Source organism: Schistocerca americana, chromosome 1 (assembly GCF_021461395.2).
Source record: "Schistocerca americana isolate TAMUIC-IGC-003095 chromosome 1, iqSchAmer2.1, whole genome shotgun sequence".
NCBI lineage: Eukaryota > Metazoa > Arthropoda > Insecta > Orthoptera > Acrididae > Schistocerca > Schistocerca americana.
The window spans coordinates 286072568-286092486 of record NC_060119.1 but is presented as its reverse complement, the minus strand read 5'-3'; the positions used below and the strand labels follow the sequence as shown (position 1 = coordinate 286092486).

Here is a 19919-nt window from a genome sequence, read left to right as displayed (position 1 = left end):
ATTAAACTTCGTGGTATTCACATTTGCTATTAGAAGTTAAAATCTGAAACGCGATGATTTTTCTGTTATATAATTATTGAGAAGCCACGTCAGCCACTGTAATTTACAACAAGTTAAATAAGTAATTAAAGATAATTGAGGGTCACTGTAGACCATTTTGATAGTTTTCTCTTTTATGAAACTTAACTTAAACCTAGATTATAGATCGATCCATTATGTAATTTGGAAACCCATTCAGGGAATATTCGTTCACATTTTTGTTGAACGCAGTTGGTTTTTATCATCCTGTATTAAAATATTTCCTTTTATCAATAGTGCAATTTATAAACAATGTTTTGTGAGTAGAATAAAAATTCCAATGGTAAACTTAACTTCTTTTTCGACGTTATTTTACCAGCTAACTAAAAATATGAAAGCCTTAAGCCCCTTCCACTAAGTTTAGTTAGTATTAAGATTCTTTTACAGGGAGTGCAGTGGAGCTGACGCTGAAATCATTAAGTATTTGATTATATCATCGCTAGTCTCACTGAACTCTTCCGAACTCTACATGTCATGTGTGGTCTGGCGTTTCCTTACCAGCAACAGGTCCCAGGTTAAAACTAGTCAATTCCCTAAAAAACACGCTCAGAGCGTCGTTGCGCGAAAGTGGTAGGGAGACACGACTTAGAACAAGCAGACACCACGCAGAATGTTAGATGTTTTCAGATCGCAAGAAGGGGCAGAGGGTAGTGAATAAGGAAGCAAGGAATATTATGAAAACATGTGATTAAGAAGTAAGGCAGGAAAGTAAAAAAAAAAAAAAAAAAAAAAAAAAAAGGTTATCTTCTCGCTGCTTAGTCCGCTGGCGTAACTGTACGATCTGTTACAAGTATTTAGGAAGGGATAATCTCCACAGGTGTTCTCACAGCATCACAGCAGCTATTGAGACAGAATTCCGAAACCGAGTGCCTCATTAAACAAGTAATTGGCAATCACAAGGCTCAATAGCTTACGGAAAACCCCATAGTGTCGGTTTGCAGTAATATAAAAGAAGAAATTTCATGTTTGTTTTCATACTAGTAAGCTCTTGTTTCGCTAGCTGTCGATAGCTCTTAAAAAACTACAGTCTCTGTAGTGAAATAAATAAAAAGGGAAGTATAAGTATTGATATATAAGTAAGTATTGATATGTAGAAAAGGAAGTTCTGTGTGTTTAAGAACTGGCAAAACACTCTCCTCCTTGTGTGCTATCATTCGCCAAACTTTCGTTTCGATGTTTCGAGCGGTTTAGGAGACATGAAAGATGTTGCGAGTGTTTCATTCCCGCGCGCTACATGGGATCCATTTTCTAGAGATCGGAGGCACATAGAAACCGCCTCCCAAGTCTAAACAAAAATTCAACATGTTAGCTAAATTTCATACGCTGCAACATATGGTGTAATACGCACCAAACGCAAAATCATAGCCACCCCTAATTTTCGTTGCAAACTTTTGAGCTTTGCGTAGTGCCTTACTAAAATGTGTACATCACAATAAGAATGGTCAAGAGCGAGATCATGGGCACTTCGCCTCGGAGCTGACATATAACGCTAGAAGTAAGGCAAAAATCAAATATTTTCAGTGAATAGTTTCTGTAAAATAAAGCCCAAACGCCATGGTCATGTTGTGTCCCTGACCAGATCTTCCACTTTCACAGGCTTCTCTTCCAACCGACCCATCCGAGCGCCCTATTTGACCCGTTCACAGCTCCTATCTGCGAACGTTGAGTCACGTTCAGGTACGTCGATTGGCAGGGCGTTAACCACGAAAGTTAAAGATCAAGGTCGGAGCACCAGTCAGCAGCTCAGTATTGTTATACCTGTTGCACCATCTTCAGTGGACGCTCTGTAGCCAATTACGTTTTCAATCTGCGTAACTAAAATTTTGTCTCAACGACTGATCTTACCTTTCATTACCTTCACAGCACATAAGAATATGCGGCTGTTCATCACGCAAGGCGGACTGCAGAGCGTGAACGAAGCAGGCTACTTTGGTGTGCCGATGATCGCAATTCCGTTCATGGGAGACCAGAAGCACAATGTGGCCAAGATTGTGCAAGCTGGCATAGGATACCGCCTGATGTTCAAGGATGTCACCGTAGAATCGGTACTGAAGGCCGTGCGCACCGTTCTTGGCGACAAAAGGTGAGAAAATGATTTCTTACTACAAGAAATGTATCTAATTATTTATTATTTTACTTGTTCAGTTCAGTCATTAAGCAGCATGTTATGTCATTGTAGCGCAGCCTGCACAAGTTTCTTCCGCTTCGACGTTAACAATTCGATTTCTTTTTAGTGGTGCCGTTCTATATTTTTCCACGTGTTTATTTCAAGTCATACGAATTTTGTGTGAAGAATTTGTCCCCAGCTCCAGAATTTTTTTTATGAAGCACATCTCTTATCAGTATAACTATTTTGAATCTAAATATGTATTTACAGCATCTATTAGAAATTGTCCAACAAATGAAATAAATGATTTAGTGAAGCAGGTTTGAACAATTAGACTTCTCTTTATGCAGTCGTTCTAATTTCTTCTAACAGAAAAGAGTAACGGTAAGGCACCACATTTCAGTTCTGGAATAGGTATGCTCATGACCAGTGCTGCTTTTTTTTCTAAAAAAAAATTTGAGGGTAATCCGACATTGGATATAATGCAGCGAAAATTACTTATAACTGAAGCATGGGATACCACTCGTCTGCTTTTAGCCATGACATAATTAACATGTCGAACAGAAAAAAGTGGTATCGGACTCTTCATTTGACTTCCAGCTCAAAGGAAGCAGGCAATACCGAGAAACCTAAACATACAAGAGAATGTGGTATCGAACAATTCAGCTTATGTCACCTCAAATAATGCATGTGATTCCCACCAACCCCTGAACAATAAAAGAAAATGATATCATACACTTCAATTGACCTATAAAACACCTCAAATGAAACAGGTGAGTCCACTCAACCCTCCGACATACAAAACAATGCAAGGAAATATTACTGAACACATATTTTAACCTAAAAACACCACTAAAAGACACAATACAACAAAAACCATTCACACCTCTCATCAACAACAATAGAAACTACACTACAAAAATCTTTAGTAACCGTGTTTGGGTCCCGAAATGGCACAGGTGATAGGTGGTATCCCGTGCTTCAACTGACCAAATTTTTAATACAGCTGAAAATTTATTTAACTATAAAACTACAGTGTAACTTACATTAATAGCATGCCAATGACATCGCTTTTCCCACCAAAAACTACACTGGTATCGTTCGTATTGCAATTACCAACACGAAAAAATGAAATAAAAAATTGACGTCCGCTAAAATAAATCTCTGGCACTCTTCCAAGTTCTCAACATCGTAAAAAAATTACTTTGTTGACGAAAAAGTTTAGGGGTACGCATCCCCCACCGTTCCCCCAGTTAAATAGCACTGCTCATTCCTGTGCACACTATTTTGTCAGAAGTGACTGCGCACCTTTATATAATGCAGAATTGGCCACTAGATGTCATAAGAGGCGAACCTGCCAACATAAAAGGAGGTAGGCAGTGGTGTCTGTAGAGAAGCTGCAACAGCGGCGTGGGTCGGTTACGAAAGGTTAGTGATTTTGTACGTTCACTAGTCGTTCGAGGTCACCCGAGTAACAAATCGATGAGGGACATTTCAGCCGTTGTCTATCCTCCAGAGATGACCGTTGACGACGTGATTGTGAAGTAGAAATGCGAAGGAGACGATGATTGAATTACTCTGACAATGCACTCTGTCATAAAGCAGCGACTGTGAGGGAGTGGTTTGTGGACAATAACATTTCTCTAATGACTGACCTGCTCATAGTCCAAACCTGAACCCAATGGAACATCTGAGTTCTAGAAGTCCGCCATGAGACCAAACCGTGCTCCACATGGATGGCGGGCAGTAACTAGTGCCATCCGTGTGGAGCACGTATTGGTCTCACCGCGGACTTCTAGTACTCAGTCACACACAATTGATATCATGTAAGTGTAAGGGCCTGAAGATGGCGTTGACGCAACGTCGAAACTAATAGCCAAATAAATATGAAATCTTAAGTACAGCTGGAGGAGTATCATTTTTAATAAGAATAACAAAGTGGTTGACAGCTAGTTGTTTACACGACAGTTACCATAGCAACAACCAATCGGGGCACGAGTGTGGTTACACCTTCTATTCAGTGCACAGTTGTCATACCTCCCTGTCAGCTGCGGAGGAGGAAGAGATTAGTGTTTAACGTTCCGAGAACATTAAAGACGGAGCAGAAGCTCGGATTTCGGAAGGATGGGGAACGAAATCAGCCGTGCTCTTTTCAAAGGAACCATCACGGCGTTTGCCTCCAGCGATATAGGAAAACCACGGTAAAACTAAGTTTGGAGGGCTGGACGGGGGTTAGAAAGCTCGTCCTCCCGAATTCGAATCCAGTGTGATAACCACTGCTTCACCTTGCTCCCTGGGAGCGGTGGCTAGAGGGATAATGGTATATTCTTAAATATCTCGTTTAAAGCTGGCTCTTGAAACTTTGTAAGTTGGCTTTCGCAAGACAGATGTCTGCCAGTTCACGTTTGTTAGTCTCTTCGTGACCATTTTCGCTACACCCTTTTGTACACTTTCAGTGTTCCCTATTACACTTCTGGCCATTAAAATTGCCACACCAAGAAGATGACGTGCTACAGACGCGAAATTTAACCGACAGGAAGAGGATGCTGTGATATGCAAATGATTAGCTTTTCAGAGCATTCACACAAGGTTGGCGCCGGTGGCGACATCTACAAAGTGCTTACATGAGGAAAGTTTCCAACCGATTTCCATACATAAACAGCACCTGACCGGCGTTGACTGGTGAAACGTTGTTGTGGTGCCTCGTGTAAGAAGGAGAAATGCGTACCATCACGTTTCCGACTTTGATAAAGTTCGGATTGTATCCTGTCGCGATTGCGGTTTATCGTATCGCTACAGGGCTGCTCGCGTTGGTCGAGATCCAATGACTATTAGCAGAATATGGAATCGGTGGGTTCAGGAGGGTAATACGGAACACCGTGCTGGATCCCAACGACCTCGTATCACTAGCAGTCGAGATGACAGGCATCTTATCCGCATGGCTGTAACGGATCGTGCAGACACGTCTGGATCCCTGAGTCAACAGATGGGGACGTTTGCAAGACAAGTTCGACGACGTTTGCAGCAGCATGGACTATCAGCTCGGAGACCATGGCTGCGGTTACCCTTGACGCTGCATCACAGACAGGAGCGCCTGCGATGGTGTACTCAACGACGAACCTGGAGGCACGAATGGCTAAACATCATTTTTTCGAATGAATCCAGGTTCTGTTTACAGGATCATGATGGTCGCATCCGTGCTTGGAGACATCGCGCTGAACGCACATTGGAAGCGTGTATTCGTCATCGCCATACTGGCGTATCACCCGGCATGATGGTATGGGATGCCATTGGTTACACGTCTCGGTCACCTCTTGAACAATGGACGCTACATTTCAGATGTGTTACGACCCCTGGCTCTACCCGTCATTCGATCCCTGCGAAACCCTACATTTTAGCAGGATAATGCACGACCGCATGTTGCAGGTCCTGCACGGGCCTTTCTGGATACAGAAAATGTTCGACTGCTGCCCTGGCCAGCACGTCCTCCAGATCTCTCACCAATTGAAAACGTCTGGTCAATGATGGCCGAGCAACTGGCTCGTCACAATATGCCAGTCACTACTCTTGATGAACTGTGGTATCGTGTTGAAGCTGCATGGGCAGCTGTACCTGTACACGCCATCCAAGATCTGTTTGACTCAATGCCCAGGCGTATCAAGGCCGTTATTACGGCCAGAGGTGGTTGTCCAGGGTACTGATTTCTCAGGATCTATGCACCCAAACTGCGTGAAAATGTAATCACATGTCAGTTCTAGTATAATATATTTGTCCAAATAATACCCGTTTATCATCTGCATTTCTTCTTGGTGTAGCAATTTTAATGGCCAGTAGTGTAGTCATATTTGGTAGGGGTTCCACACATCTGAGAAATATTCTAAGATGGAATACCTCTCTGACCATCTCCTTCGTCCCCTCTCTCTGTCAAACTGCTCCACCCCCCCCCCCACCCCCCCCCTCTCTCTCTATCCATATCACCTCCTACCACTCTGTCCATTTCATCCTACGACTCTCTCTGTCCGTCGTCTGCTCCTGCCCGCCTCTCTCTGGCAGAAAACGCCCCCCCCCCCCTCCCCCAATCTGTCCATCAGCTCCTTCCCCCTCTGTCGACCTCCTCTTTCGCCTCTAATTCCTTCTCCTTCCCCCTCCCTTTGACCATCTCCTCCTTCCCCTCTCAGTCCATCTCTTCCTCCCTTCCTCTCTCTCCACGTTATCACTCTTACTCCAATGCGAGGGTGGCAGTTCGTAGCCCCACACTTTCAAGATCGTTATTAATGCATGTACCAAATTTGGCTGAAATCATTCCAGGGGTTTAGGATGAGCTTTTTATCCGTGGATTTGTCCACTTCTACATCTACATTTATACTCCGCAAGCCACCCAACAGTGTGTGGCGGAGGGCACTTTACATGCCACTGTCATTACCTCCCTTTTCTGTTCCAGTCGCGTATGGTTCGCGAGAAGAACGACTGTCTGAAAGCCTCCGTGCGCGCTCGAATCTCTCTAATTTTACATTCGTGATCTCCTCGGGAGGTATAAGTACGGGGAAGCAATATATTCGATACCTCATCCAGAAACGCACCCTCTCGAAACATGGCGAGCAAGCTACACCGCGATGCAGAGCGCCTCTCTTGCAGAGTCTGCCACTTGAGTTTGCTAAACATCTCCGTAACGCTATCACGGTTACCAAATAACTCTGTGACGAAACGCGCCGCTCTTCTTCGGATCTTCTCTATCTCCTCCGTCAATCCGATCTGGTACGGATCCCACACTGATGAGCAATACTCAAGTACAGGTCGAGCGAGTGTTTTGTAAGCCACCTCCTTTGTTGATGGACTACGTTTTCTAAGGACTCTCCCAATGAATCTCAACCTGGTACCCGCCTTACCAACAATTAATTTTATGTGATCATTCCACTTTAAATCGTTCCGCACGCATACTCCCAGATATTTTACAGAAGTAACTGCTACCAGTGTATGTTCCGCTATCATATAATCATACAATAAAGGATCCTTCTTTCTATGTATTCGCAATACATTGCAATTGTCTATGTTAAGGGTCAGTTGCCACTCCCTGCACCAAGTGCCTATCCGCTGCAGATCTTCCTGCATTTCGCTACAATTTTCTAATGCTGTAACTTCTCTGTATACTACAGCATCATCCGCGAAAAGCCGCATGGAACTTCCGACACTATGTACTAGGTCATTTATATATATTGTGAAAAGCAATGGTCCCATAACATTCCCCTGTGGCACGCCAGAGGTTACTTTAACGTCTGTAGACGTCTCTCCATTGATAACAACATGCTGTGTTCTGTTTGCTAAAAACTCTTCAATCCAGCCACACAGCTGATCTGATATTCCGTAGGCTCTTACTTTGTTTATCAGGCGACAGTGCGGAACTGTATTGAATGCCTTCCGGAAGTCAAGGAAAATAGCATCTACCTGGGAGCCTGTATCTAATATTTTCTGGGTCTCATGAACAAATAAAGCGAGTTGGGTCTCACACGATCGCTGTTTCCGGAATCCATGTTGATTCCTACAGAGTAGATTATGGGTTTCCAAAAACGACATGATACGCGAGCAAAAAACATGTTCTAAAATTCTACAACAGATCGACGTCAGAGATATAGGTCTATAGTTTTGCGCATCTGCTCGACGACCCTTCTTGAAGACTGGGACTACCTTTGCTCTTTTGCAATCATTTGGAACCTTCCGTTCCTCTAGAGACTTGCGGTACACGGCTGTTAGAAGGGGGGGGGGGCAAGTTCTTTTGCGTACTCTGTGTAAAATGCACACGTCACAGATATCTTGCATATATTTAATATATTTCAAACGTGTTTGTACACACATCTCACCTACACATCTAGCGAACTTTGCGTCGCAGTTTCGTTTTGACGCAGCTAAATATTTGTAACATTCGTATCTTCTGAGCTATAGTGATATAATTTGCAGGCACACCAAGTTGTGGTTTTCTTTGGGAGAAGGGGAGTTTGCTGAAAGAGAGAGGGCGGGCAGGAGCAGACGGCGGACAGAGAGAGTGGTAGGGTGAAATGGACAGAGGGGAAGGAGGTGATAGACAGAGATTGGGGGGGGGGGGGAGGTGGGGCTGGAGGAGTTTGCCCACGGCTATTGCCTGCAGAATGTGTTGTGAATAGAATTAGTAGAACTAAGTACTAAATCCAAACGTCATGCATGATGCGGCAGTTTTTTACGCATCTCAGTGTTTGACATCATATCAACTGAATTGTGTGTCGTACAATGATATATTTTTCTAAGTACATTCAGCGACATATGTGGAAACGGTCTGCGAGATGCAAATCGCATTAGTAATAAAAAAGTAATACATTAAAACGTCAGGCATGGTGCGACAGCTCTTTCACGCGCCTTAGTGTTTATGGCGTACATCTTCTGAACTACGAGTAGTACAACAATACGGTTTTGCTGGTACACGCAGTGGAATACGTCTGCAAAATGTATCGGGAATACAGTTAGTAGTAAAGAAGCTATAAACCAAAACGTCACGCTTCATGCGGCAGTTTCACTGCATGATCTTCGAAAATGTAGCAAATGATAAACTTTTGTCCTTTCACCATTTTGCGGGGGTCGTCAGAGAGAAAAAGTTTCCTAACGGTTTATGTTAGTGTAAAGTTTGATGCAACTCACTAAGTGCTCTCATTCTCAAATACTGGAAGACTAAAGTAACGGTATTTGCGCGTCATGGGCTACGCAGCTTTTTAACTCATGCACCCGCACCTTTTAGATAGGCATGTGGTTCTTACTCCCACAAATATTCCTTCCAGACGGGAAATGATATGTATATCAAGTTTGGTAGAAATCGGTCCACTGGTTAAGGAGGAAATGTGGAATCTACATATACAGATACATTCATTTTTTAATATATGCGGATTTAAGCTGCAGAAAGCGCCGATCCTGTAGCATATGCTACATATAGTATGCAGCATGGATAAAGCGCCAGTATGGGTTTGTGTGTCTACCTTAATGCAAAACAATTTTGTATTTTCCATTTTTTTTTCTAAAATTAGTTTCAGCAACAATATCGCCATCAACAATTGGTTTTGCTTCATTCTAAAACCTGCAAAATTAGCATCGTATGATTATTACAATACATTATTACATGTGCAGTGTTTGATTCCGAGTATTGTATTCTGTGAGTAGTTTTATGATGTCTTATGTACTTGAAGTCAGAGCATGGTTTCTGCGTTTGTTGCCATTATTTCCGGCATATTTTCTGTGTTTTGTTGCCGTTTATTCGGCATACAGCATGTCATCTACAAATGTATGGACGGCTCTTGCTAATAAACACGAAAAAATGAACTTATGCATCACCCTTATACCACTGGGAATTGCGGTAATGTTGTGGATACAGTTTGGATGTGCACTAGGTTGTTACGTAACTTGTCATGTACTCATATTCGTTGATCGAATTGCAGTTTTTTTTTAAACACAGAGAAACGTAACTTTTACTCCTTGGACATAAGTCAAAACATTATGCAACCTTGCAGTTCGCATGTGTCGTGAGAATTTATCGCATATTGCGAGAAGGTTTTGAAAATTGTAGCAGGAGTTCTGACTACTTCTGTTCCATGTTTATGTCTCTGTAAGTGATGGGAGAGTGCTTTTGTGTGTGTGTGTGTGTGTGTGTTTTTCCTGTCCTGTGTCTTGTGTCAGTTCTCTAAGAGCTGTAAAGATTGTGTTGTGAAAAGTGTTATGTTTTCATTTATTACGTTTTTCTGCTGCTATAGCCTTTTGTATGGCTCTGAGCACTATGGGACTCAACTGCTGAGGTCATTAGTCCCCTAGAAATTAGAACTATTAAACCTAACTAACCTAAGGACATCACAAACATCCATGCCCGAGGCAGGATTCGAACCTGCGACCGTAGCGGACTTGCGGTTCCAGACTGCAGCGCCTTTAACCGCACGGCCACTTCGGCCGGCTAGCCTTTTGTATGTAATAATTTTCTTACCATGTAAACTGAAGGCAACCGGGGAAGAAATGAAAGGAAGGGAAGGAACTAATTATATTAGTTTCATCGGGACTTTGTGCGGAATCAGCGGTGACGAGTGAAAATTTGTGTCGGAGCAAGATTTGAACCCGGGATTTCCAGTGACGTTAAACACTGCGCCAGTCGGACACAGTGTTATCACTAATGCGCAGACTATCACGCCACAGTCCGCAGCCGACCCATATTCCCACCAGCACCACCTGTTCGCAGTCCCCATCTATATGCTCCCAGTTAGCTAGCCGCGCGGGGTAGTGGTGCAGTCAAGGCGTCTTGCCACGGTTCGCGCGGCTTCCCTCGTCGGAAGTTCCGAGTCCTCCCTCGGGCATGGGTGTGTGTTTGTTCTTAGCGTAAGTTAGTTTACGTTAGATTAAGTAGTGCGTAAGCCTAGGGACCGATGACCTCTGCAGTTTCGTCCCATAGTCCTTACCTCAAATTTCAAATTTCCTGTTAGCTACTCGTAATTTTTAGATTCCCATTGGAGGTCGAACGTAAATGTGCATCCGCACTGAAGGTTTCGATTCGTTGGTCATCGAGACGAATCAATTATATGATGCGTGATGGCTATTCTTTTGGGGATGTCCAAAGAACAGACACCATGCTGGGTTCCAACTGTGATACACATTGCATAAGTTGAAGGGGGGGGGGGACAAAGGAAAGAAAAGGGGAGGAAGTAATGATATCAGCTGCATCGAGACTTTGTGCAGGTATCACATAACAATTTTCTTCTATTTTTAGTTTTTGGTGTAAATTGTTTCTATGTTTTAGGTTGTGCAGATCAGTTTCGATATTAGTGAGGTAGTGGTTTTTATTTATTACGCGTTCCGCAAACACTCTTCAGAGCTCTCACGTGCTTGTTCTGTGTAGGTTTTTCGGACGTTTCTGCTCGTTTCTCCTATGTATTGCGCTTGACAAGAGTTAAATGTGAGTTGCTATATTACTGCGTTGCTCTGGTTTCATCCCCTCCAATAACCAAGTTTATACATCACAGAAAGGATGCGCTCTCGGACCCCTGTTTATTGGGTTCGCTTATCTTGTTTTTGTGAGTACTTTCGCCTCTCAAAATACGAGGGTCACTCCAAAAGAAATGCACACTGTTGTTTTTTTTTTTAATCCATCTTTTATCCTACATGTTTGAAAGTTTTACAGTATATGGATACATCCTTTGGGAACAATATTTTCATTTCTCCCCATAATTCCCATCCCTCCCAACTGCCTTACTCCATCTTGGAACCAGCGCTCGTATACCCGCACGTGAAATTCTGGACCAACCTGTTGGAGCCAATGTTTGGCAGCGTGCACAAGGGAGTCATCATCTTCAAACCTTGTTCCACGAAGGAGTCTTTCAGATTCCCAAAGAGATGATAGTGACATGAAGCCAGGTCAGGACTGTAACGCGGGTGTTTCAGTGTTGTCCGTCCGAGTTTTGTGATCGCGTCCATGGTTTTTTGACTGACATGTGGCCGTGCATTGTCGTGCAACAGCAAAACATCCTGCTTTTGCCGATGTGATTGAACACGACTCAGTCGAGCTTGAAGTTTCTTCAGTGTCGTCACATATGCATCAGAATTGATGGTGGTTCCACTTGGCATGATGTCCACAAGCAAGAGTCCTTCGGAATCGAAAAACACCATAGCTGTAACTTTTCCAGCAGAAAGTGTGGTTTTGAATTTTTTTTTCTTGGGTGAATTTGCATGATGCCACTCCATTGATTGCCTCTTCGTCTCTGGTGAAAAATGATGGAGCCATGTTTCATCACCTGTCACAATTCTTCCAAGAAATTCATCTCCACCATTCTCGTACTGTTCCAAAAGTTCGCTGTATACCGTTTTTCTTGTTTCTTTGCGAGCCACTGTCAACATCCTGGGAACCCACCTGGCACAAACCTTTTTTAACGCCAACACTTTCAGTATTCTGCATACACTTCCTCCCCCTATCCCAACGTAGCGTGACAATTCGTTCACTGTGATGCGTCTGTCAGCAGTCACCAATTCGTTAACTCTCTGCACATTGTCAGGAGTGAGTGCAGTACGAGGCCTGCCGCTGCGAGGACAATCCCGCTTTCATCACGTTACCTGCTTACCCACCGACTAACTGTACTGTGATCGATAGCAGCATCTCCATACACCTTTTTCGACCTCTTGTGGATGTTGCCCACTGTGTCGTTTTCACAGCACAGGAATTCTCTGACAGCAAGTTGCTTCTGACGAACGTGAAGTGTAGCAGCCATCTTGAAGACATGCTCTGACGGCGCCACTCACGGGAACAGGTTGAACTAAGTTTGATAACAAGCAGGAAGGAGGTATCTACACACTGTAAAACTTTCACACATGTAGAATGAAAACTGTATTTTTACAAAAGTGGTGTGCATTTCTTTTGGAGTGACCCTCCTATTAGCCACATTTTTTATCGCCTTGTTATAAAATCGCGGGCGACAGTTTCAACTGATGTCACGATTGGTGACGGCAGGTGAGGCGGCAATACCATGTCGCGGTTTCGCTGTCTTTCCACGTCATGGCTGTTGTCTCGTCGTGCTCGGTTGATGATTCCATTCCGACGGGACTTTCTTCTGACCAGTATGTTGTTGTTGTGGTCTTCAGTCCTGAGACTGGTTTGATGGAGCTCTCCACGCTACTCTATCCTGTGCAAGTTTCTTCATCTCCCAGTACCTACTGCAGCCTACATCCTTCTGAATCTGCTTAGTGTATTCATCTCTTGGTCTCCATCTACGATTTTTACTCTCCAAGCTGCCCTCCAATGCTAAATTGGTGATCCCTCGATATCTCAGAACATGTCCTACCAACCGATCCCTTCTTCTAGTCAAGTTGTGCCACAAGCTCCTCTTCTCCTCAATTCTATTCAATACCTCCTCAGTTTTGTGATCTACCCATCTAATCTTCAGCATTCTTCTGTAGCACCACATTTTGAAAGCTTCTATTCTCTTCTTGTCTAAACTATTTATCGTCCACGCTTCACTTCCATACATGGCTACACTCCGTACAAATACTTTCAGAAACGACTTCCTGACACTTAAATGTATACTCGATGTTAACAAATTTCTCTTCTTCAGAAACGCTTTCCTTGCCATTGCCAGCCAACATTTTATATCCTCTCTACTTCGACCATCATCAGTTATTTTGCTCCCCAAATGGCAAAACACCTTAACTACTTTAAGAGTCTCATTTCCTAATCTAATTCCCTCAGCATCACCCGACTTAATTCGACCGCATTCCATTATTCTCGTTTTGCTTTTGTTGGTGTTCATCTTACATCCTCCTTTCAAGACACTGTCAATTCCGTTCAGCCCCTCTTCCAAGTCCTTTGCTGTCTCTGACAGAATTAGAAATTCATCGGCGAACCTCAAAGTATTTATTTCTTCTCCATGGATTTTAATACCTACTCTGAACGTTTCTTTTGTTTCCTTTATTGCTTGCTCAATATACAGATTGAATAACATCAGAGATAGGCTACAACCGTGTCTCACTCCCTTCCCAACCACTGCTTCCCTTTCATACCCCTCGACTCTTATAACTGCCATCTGCTTTCTGTACAAATTGTAAATAGCCGGGCCGGCCGGAGTGGCTGAGCGGTTCTAGGCGCTTCAGTCTGGAACCGCGCTACCGCTACGGTCGCAGGTTCGAATCCTGCCTGGGGCATGGATGTGTGTGATGTCCTTAGGGTAGTTAAGTTTAAGTAGTTCTATGTTCTAGGGGACTGATGACCACAGCAGTTAAGTCCCATAGTGCTCAGAGCCATTTGAACCATTTTTGTCAACGACTGCACTGCTCTCCGCGTGCCCACGACAAGCCTAATATTTGAACCATTTTTTGTAAATAGCCTTTCGCTCCCTGTATTTTACCCCTGCCACCTTCTGAATTTGAAAGAGAGTATTCCAATCAACATTGTCAAAAGCTTTCTCGGAGTCTACAAATGCTAAAAACGTAGGTTTGCCTTTCCTTAATCTTTCTTCTAAGATAAGTCGTAGGGTCAGTATTGCCTCACGTGTTCCAACATTTCTGCGGAATCCAAACTGATCTTCCCCTAGGTCGGCTTCTATCAGTTTTTCCATTCGTCTGTAAAGAATTCGCGTTAGTATTTTGCAGCTGTGACTTGTTAAACTGATAGTTCGGTAATTTTCACATCTGTCAACATCTGCTTTCTTTGGTATTGGAATTATTATATTCTTCTTGAAGTCTGAGGGCATTTCGCCTGTCTCATACCTCTTTGTCACCAGATGGTAGAGTTTTGTCAGGACTGGCTCTCCCAAGGCTGTCAGTAGTTCTAATGGAATGCTGTCTACCCCGGGGACCTTGTTTCGACCCAGGTCTTTCAGTGCTCAGGAGTGAAAAAGTTGTCTTACGTGTTAATTTGCAGGTACCAGGAGAACATGAGACAGTTCTCGGCGGTGTTCCGCGAGCACCAGGAGACGTCACTGGACCGCGCCGTGTGGTGGGTGGAGTACGTTCTGCGCCACCGGGGCGCGCCGCACCTGCGCAGCGCGGCTCTGGACCTCCACTGGTGGCAGCTCTGGCTGCTCGACGTCATCGCATTTGTTGTCGTCGTGCCGACTGCTGGGCTCTACCTGCTGTACAGGGCCGCCCGCTACGTCACCACAAGACGTGCCACTTTGAAGAAGAAACCACACTGACACTCTGGACTACTGCCTGACCACGCTGGTAACTGCACTCGGCCTCCAGTGGCCGTTATCGGAAACACGCGGTAACGGTGCAAAAGACAAATACAGTGACGACTGAGGAAAGAGCATAGGACTGTGAACGATTTCAAAATAGCTGTGCACATAGTAAGGTCCCCGCAGGATACGGTGGTCGATGCGCAGTGTGCAGTTTTTCCCCAAATCTCCGGGCAGGTTCACTCGTATATTCGGAAGAGGAGGCCAACTGTGTCTGCCCCCTTTTCGGCATGTCGGCGATGAGAGAATCGAGACGTATGCCCTCCAATCTTTCTCAAACGATTTTACAGCAACCATTCGAAAAAAAAAAAAAAAAATGCGTTACTCACAGCGTTATACGCGAGCTTCATGATGACGTGCCGGCCGGAGTGGCCGACCGGTTCTAGGCGCTACAGTCTGGAACCGCGCGACCGCTACGGTCGCAGGTTCGAATCCTGCCTCGGGCATGGATGTGTGTGATGTCCGTAGGTTAATTAGGGTTAAGTAGTTCTAAGTTCTAGGAGACTGATGACCTCAGATGTTAAGTCCCATAGTGCTCAGAGCCATTTGAACCATTTTGAACCATAATGACGTGCCCATGATTTCCTTAATAGTCATAAATGGCTCTGAGCACTATGGGACTTAACATCTATGGTCATCAGTCCCTTAGAACTTAGAACTACTTAAACCTAACTAACCTAAGGACAGCACACAACACCCAGGCATCACGAGGCAGAGAAAATCCCTGACCCCGCCGGGAATCAAAACCGGGAACCCGGGCGCGGGAAGCGAGAACGCTACCGCACGACCACGAGCTGCGGACTTATCAGTCATAGTTATTGTGATACATGCATGAAAGTAAGACTGAGCATGAAATTCGAAAACGTTTGCAATGAAAAATAGGGGTCGCTATGGCTTTACGTTTGGTGCATATGCGTAATATGACGCTGTGTATGAAATTTATTTGTTTACTAAATTTTTCTTTAGCTGGGTGCAGGTCTCTATTTATCACCAATCTCGAGAAAATTGTTCTGATGTAGCACACTCATTTGCGATCTTGAGCGCCGGCAGTAAAGACAGAGTGAAATACCCGCAACATTCCTCATGTTCCATGAACGGTTTGAGATATCGACATGAGATATTGGAAAACGATAGCACACGAAGAGGAGAGTGTTCGTCATATGGTTATAACGCAGAACTTCATTATCAGTCGTGTTATTCCACTAACTACAGACTTTTCGATGAAATAATGTAATTTTTAAGGTCCTTCGATAGATGGTGAAATGATAGATGCTGTGAGTTTTGGAGCAACATAAATGAAGACTTTACTCGATTATTTTTGAGCCGAGTATGTGCTTTTTCGTAAGCTACTGACCTTGCTTTTATCAGTTCCTCACTTAATAAACCCCTGTTTCGGAATTCTCTCGCAGTTAAGTCTGCACAACCTGTTAGTGAGGTGACACTGTGTAAACGCCGGCCTCACTGGCCGAGCGATTCTAGGCGTGTCAGTCTGGAACTGTGCGACCGCTACGGTCGCAGGTTCGAATTCTGCCTCGGGCATGGATGTGTGTGATGTCCGTAGGTTATTTACATTTAAGTAGTTCTAAGTTCTAGGGGACTGACGACCTCAGAAGTTAATCCCATAGTGCTCAGAGACATTTGAACCATTTTTGAACTGTGTAAACTTCGCTGTGTTTTGACAAAGGAAACAAGAGATATATGTAGGTTTCGCTCAAGATTCGCCAGTCATAACGCTTCTGTGAAAGTTACAAATGATCAACAAGCCAACCGAAAATAAATCGCTGCTTTTGTTGCATATTTTCAGCGGAATTCTTTTTAGATACTAAAAAATCAGAGGTGACAGATCTTTTTGAGTGTCACCATGCAAGTGTGGGTGTGTAGGGTCTTCACTTAACATTTACAAAAATTTTCAGCGTAGGCTTCAGTTTAGAACGGCACTTCCCCTCCAGCACTCAGCACTTCCCCTGCAGCGCCTGCCTGAAACCCCCACACTACTGCTCTCCCCACATATGCCCTGGCGATTGCGCATCTACCGGCCACGTTTGTGCGCACGCACTCAATCAAGTGTTTCAGCGTTTCGTGAAATATCACGATAAATACTCGCGATACGAGAAGCCGACTGAAGCTCCCTCACTGCCAGGTGCCGGCTAACATACATAGCTGTCCAGCGGTATTTCCCTGTAGAAAACAACATCGATTATGTATATTCCGAACACTAGAAGTTGTTATTGTCGTGACCGCTTGTTTGTATCTGCCGTTCAGGACTGTGCCAACTGTTGAACAAAAACACTGAACGACCGGAACGAAGAATAAAATGCTTCTGATTGCCTGGGGACTGTGTAGGGCACACCTGTCCAAAAATTATATGTCTAGTTGTAATTTTTTTAAAAAACTAAGTATAAGTCACGTGAAAGGAAGCGAACATAAAATTTGAACATCCAGTCATATGCAACGAACCTTAGTCAGTCATTTGTATTGATGAACAAGGAAATAAATACATCCATAGCGATAACAAATTTGACAAAATGCAGAATTTGTTCAAGGGCTACTTCAAAAAGTGTTCGTCCACTGATATTTTTTTAAATTTACAAACTGAAAATATCATATCAATTACAAAAATTATTATTTAGTGGGGTTTCCCTTTGCAGCTATTACTCCTTGTAATCGTCTGGGCACCGACTTGGCCAAGTTTGCCATCAGAGAGGGCGGAATTTTGTCCCATTCGTCGTGAAGTTCTTCTTTTAGGTCTCTCCTGTTAGAAATGTGTCTTCTCCTGATGCTATCTACTGGTACTTTCCAAAGGCGTTCAATAGGATTTATGTCTGGGCTCTGAGTGGGTTCGTTGTTTTGGGGTATTGTACAGGAGCCACAGCCTTGTATTTAGAGGCGTATGCTTTGGATCGTTATCTTGTTGAAAAATGTAATTTCCTTGCAGATCTAATTTTTCGGCGCTAGGACTCAGATTGTCCTTTAAAATGTTGATATACATATGGTGATCCGTTGTATCTTCTATGAAATATAATTTTGCAACACCTGCAGCGCCCATATAGCCCCACACCATCAGGGAGCCACCACTGTGTTTAACCGTTGCCACAAGATTGCGTGGCAGTATCTCCGCATTCTTATTACGCCACACCATTCGCCTACCATCCGACACGAATAAGTTATATTTACTCTCATCAGAAAATATTATTCTATTCCGTCTATGTTCCGACGCAAAATGAAGACGTTTCTTTCGATTCCGTTCACTGACCCAAAATATCTTGCTCGCTACCCCGCCATGTTACCCATACGTTTTGAAGGTATATCTGTCTGTGTTGACACATACCTTCTTTCCATTAAATTCTAACTCCCCAGCCAACTTAGGAGCGTTGATTTTAGGTTCCTTCTTCAATTCCCTCATGATAAATCTCACGTCTGCATCAGTCAAAGTGTGAGGGCGACCGGTACTTGTTTGGTTTCTTAGTGATTTTGTTGCGCAAAATCGATCTATTATCGACTGAACCGTCGATCTAGGTCTACCGACTACTTTAGCAATCTAGTAAGAAGATTTGCACCCATTATGTAAGCGCAGAATAAGTTTCCTTTCGATCAGTGTCGTCTCACTACCCTTACGGCCCATGGCGCTAATTGCACTGTATCGGCGCCGTATTGAAACACAACAGGTGATAGAGTGGGGCCGCGCACGGTTGACTCTAGTGTGTGTCGTGGGTCAGCGTTATAGTTTAATCACTGAATTTGGGCATGTTCAGATGGCGAACGAATACTTTATGAACTAGCTGTTGTATTACATTTTCTAATTTGTTAACCTTACTGTCGATTTGGATGTATTTCTTTCCTTGCTTTTCAACAAAAATGACTTACCGAGGTACTTCTTACATGACTGGCTCTTTAAATTGGTGTACATTTCTTTTCATGTTGCACAGACTTTGTTTTCTAAAAGATGTGCAGCTAGACGAATACTTTTTGGACTCACTGTACACACTTCTCAGTCCACCATATGGCGTGTCGTGAAAGGTACCTTGTGCCTTAGTCTTTATCTTTACTTTTACAGTAGATACACCAAATAGCTGCTTATAATGAGGAATCTTTATTTACAATTACAACAGAGTGTTTCGGCTTTATTGCCATTTTCAGGTACCTGCAATTACAATTTTGGTGAGAATAGGTATGGATGTCATTGTCATTCATATTAAAGTAGCTGTCTTGTACTCACGTCTAGATTGATGTGACGTTAGTGGATTGCTTTGTAACTGTCACTGCTTTAATAAGATCGTAAATGTTGTTGTCAAGATATTAAAATTAAATGTTAATTACGACGTGACAGCAGTTTGACAGTTCCACTATTACGACGTTATATGTCTACAAAGATTGTGCAGATGAACAGCGATATTATTTTACTAACTAAATTTTTAAAGCCACAAGTATTCCACTAGCCTTTCGAACTAATAGCAACCATTCAATAAAATTACCTCCCGCCACCACTAAAACATCGAAATATGATAACCCAGTCGGCCGGAGTGGCCGTGCGGTTCTAGGCGCTACAGTCTGGAGCCGAGCGACCGCTACGGTCGCAGGTTCGAATCCTGCCTCGGGCATGGATGTGTGTGATGTCCTTAGTTAGTAATTAGTTCTACGCTCTAGGGGGATTGCTGACCTCAGAAGTTAAGTCCCATAGTGCCCAGAACCATCTGAACCATTTTTTATGATAACCCAGGCATATATAAAATCACATGTGGCAGTTGTAATAGCTTTTAGATTGGCCAAACAGAAAGAAATTTTAACGTGAGATATAAAGAACATACTAGAGAGAGCGCATATAATCAGTCGAGCTTCTTTCTACACTTGAAAAATCAAAATCACACTGCTGACACGATCGAAAATGCACTACAGATTCTGCACAGAATACCGAAAGGTTTTGCAATGAACATTCTTGAGGAATTAGAAATTTATATGTCCACGAGAAAATACCCATAGGAAATATTAAACGAAGATACAGAATGTAGACACAAATACTTTAC

General features: G+C 43.5%; 1 protein-coding gene across 2 annotated transcripts in view; it reads left to right on the top strand.

The window, feature by feature from the left end:
• LOC124594393 (UDP-glycosyltransferase UGT5-like) overlaps nucleotides 1-19919 on the top strand; it is a 143424-nt gene that overhangs the window by 93270 nt on the left and 30235 nt on the right. Inside the window, exons 6-7 of one of the 2 annotated variants that reach the window (XM_047132765.1) lie at nucleotides 1942-2161; nucleotides 14583-14884. In XM_047132765.1, the coding sequence (XP_046988721.1) occupies nucleotides 1942-2161; nucleotides 14583-14856 (494 nt within the window). In that variant the 3' untranslated portion in view covers nucleotides 14857-14884. The remainder of the gene's footprint in view (nucleotides 1-1941; nucleotides 2162-14582; nucleotides 14885-19919) is intronic. The other variant, XM_047132771.1, reaches the window with a different exon arrangement.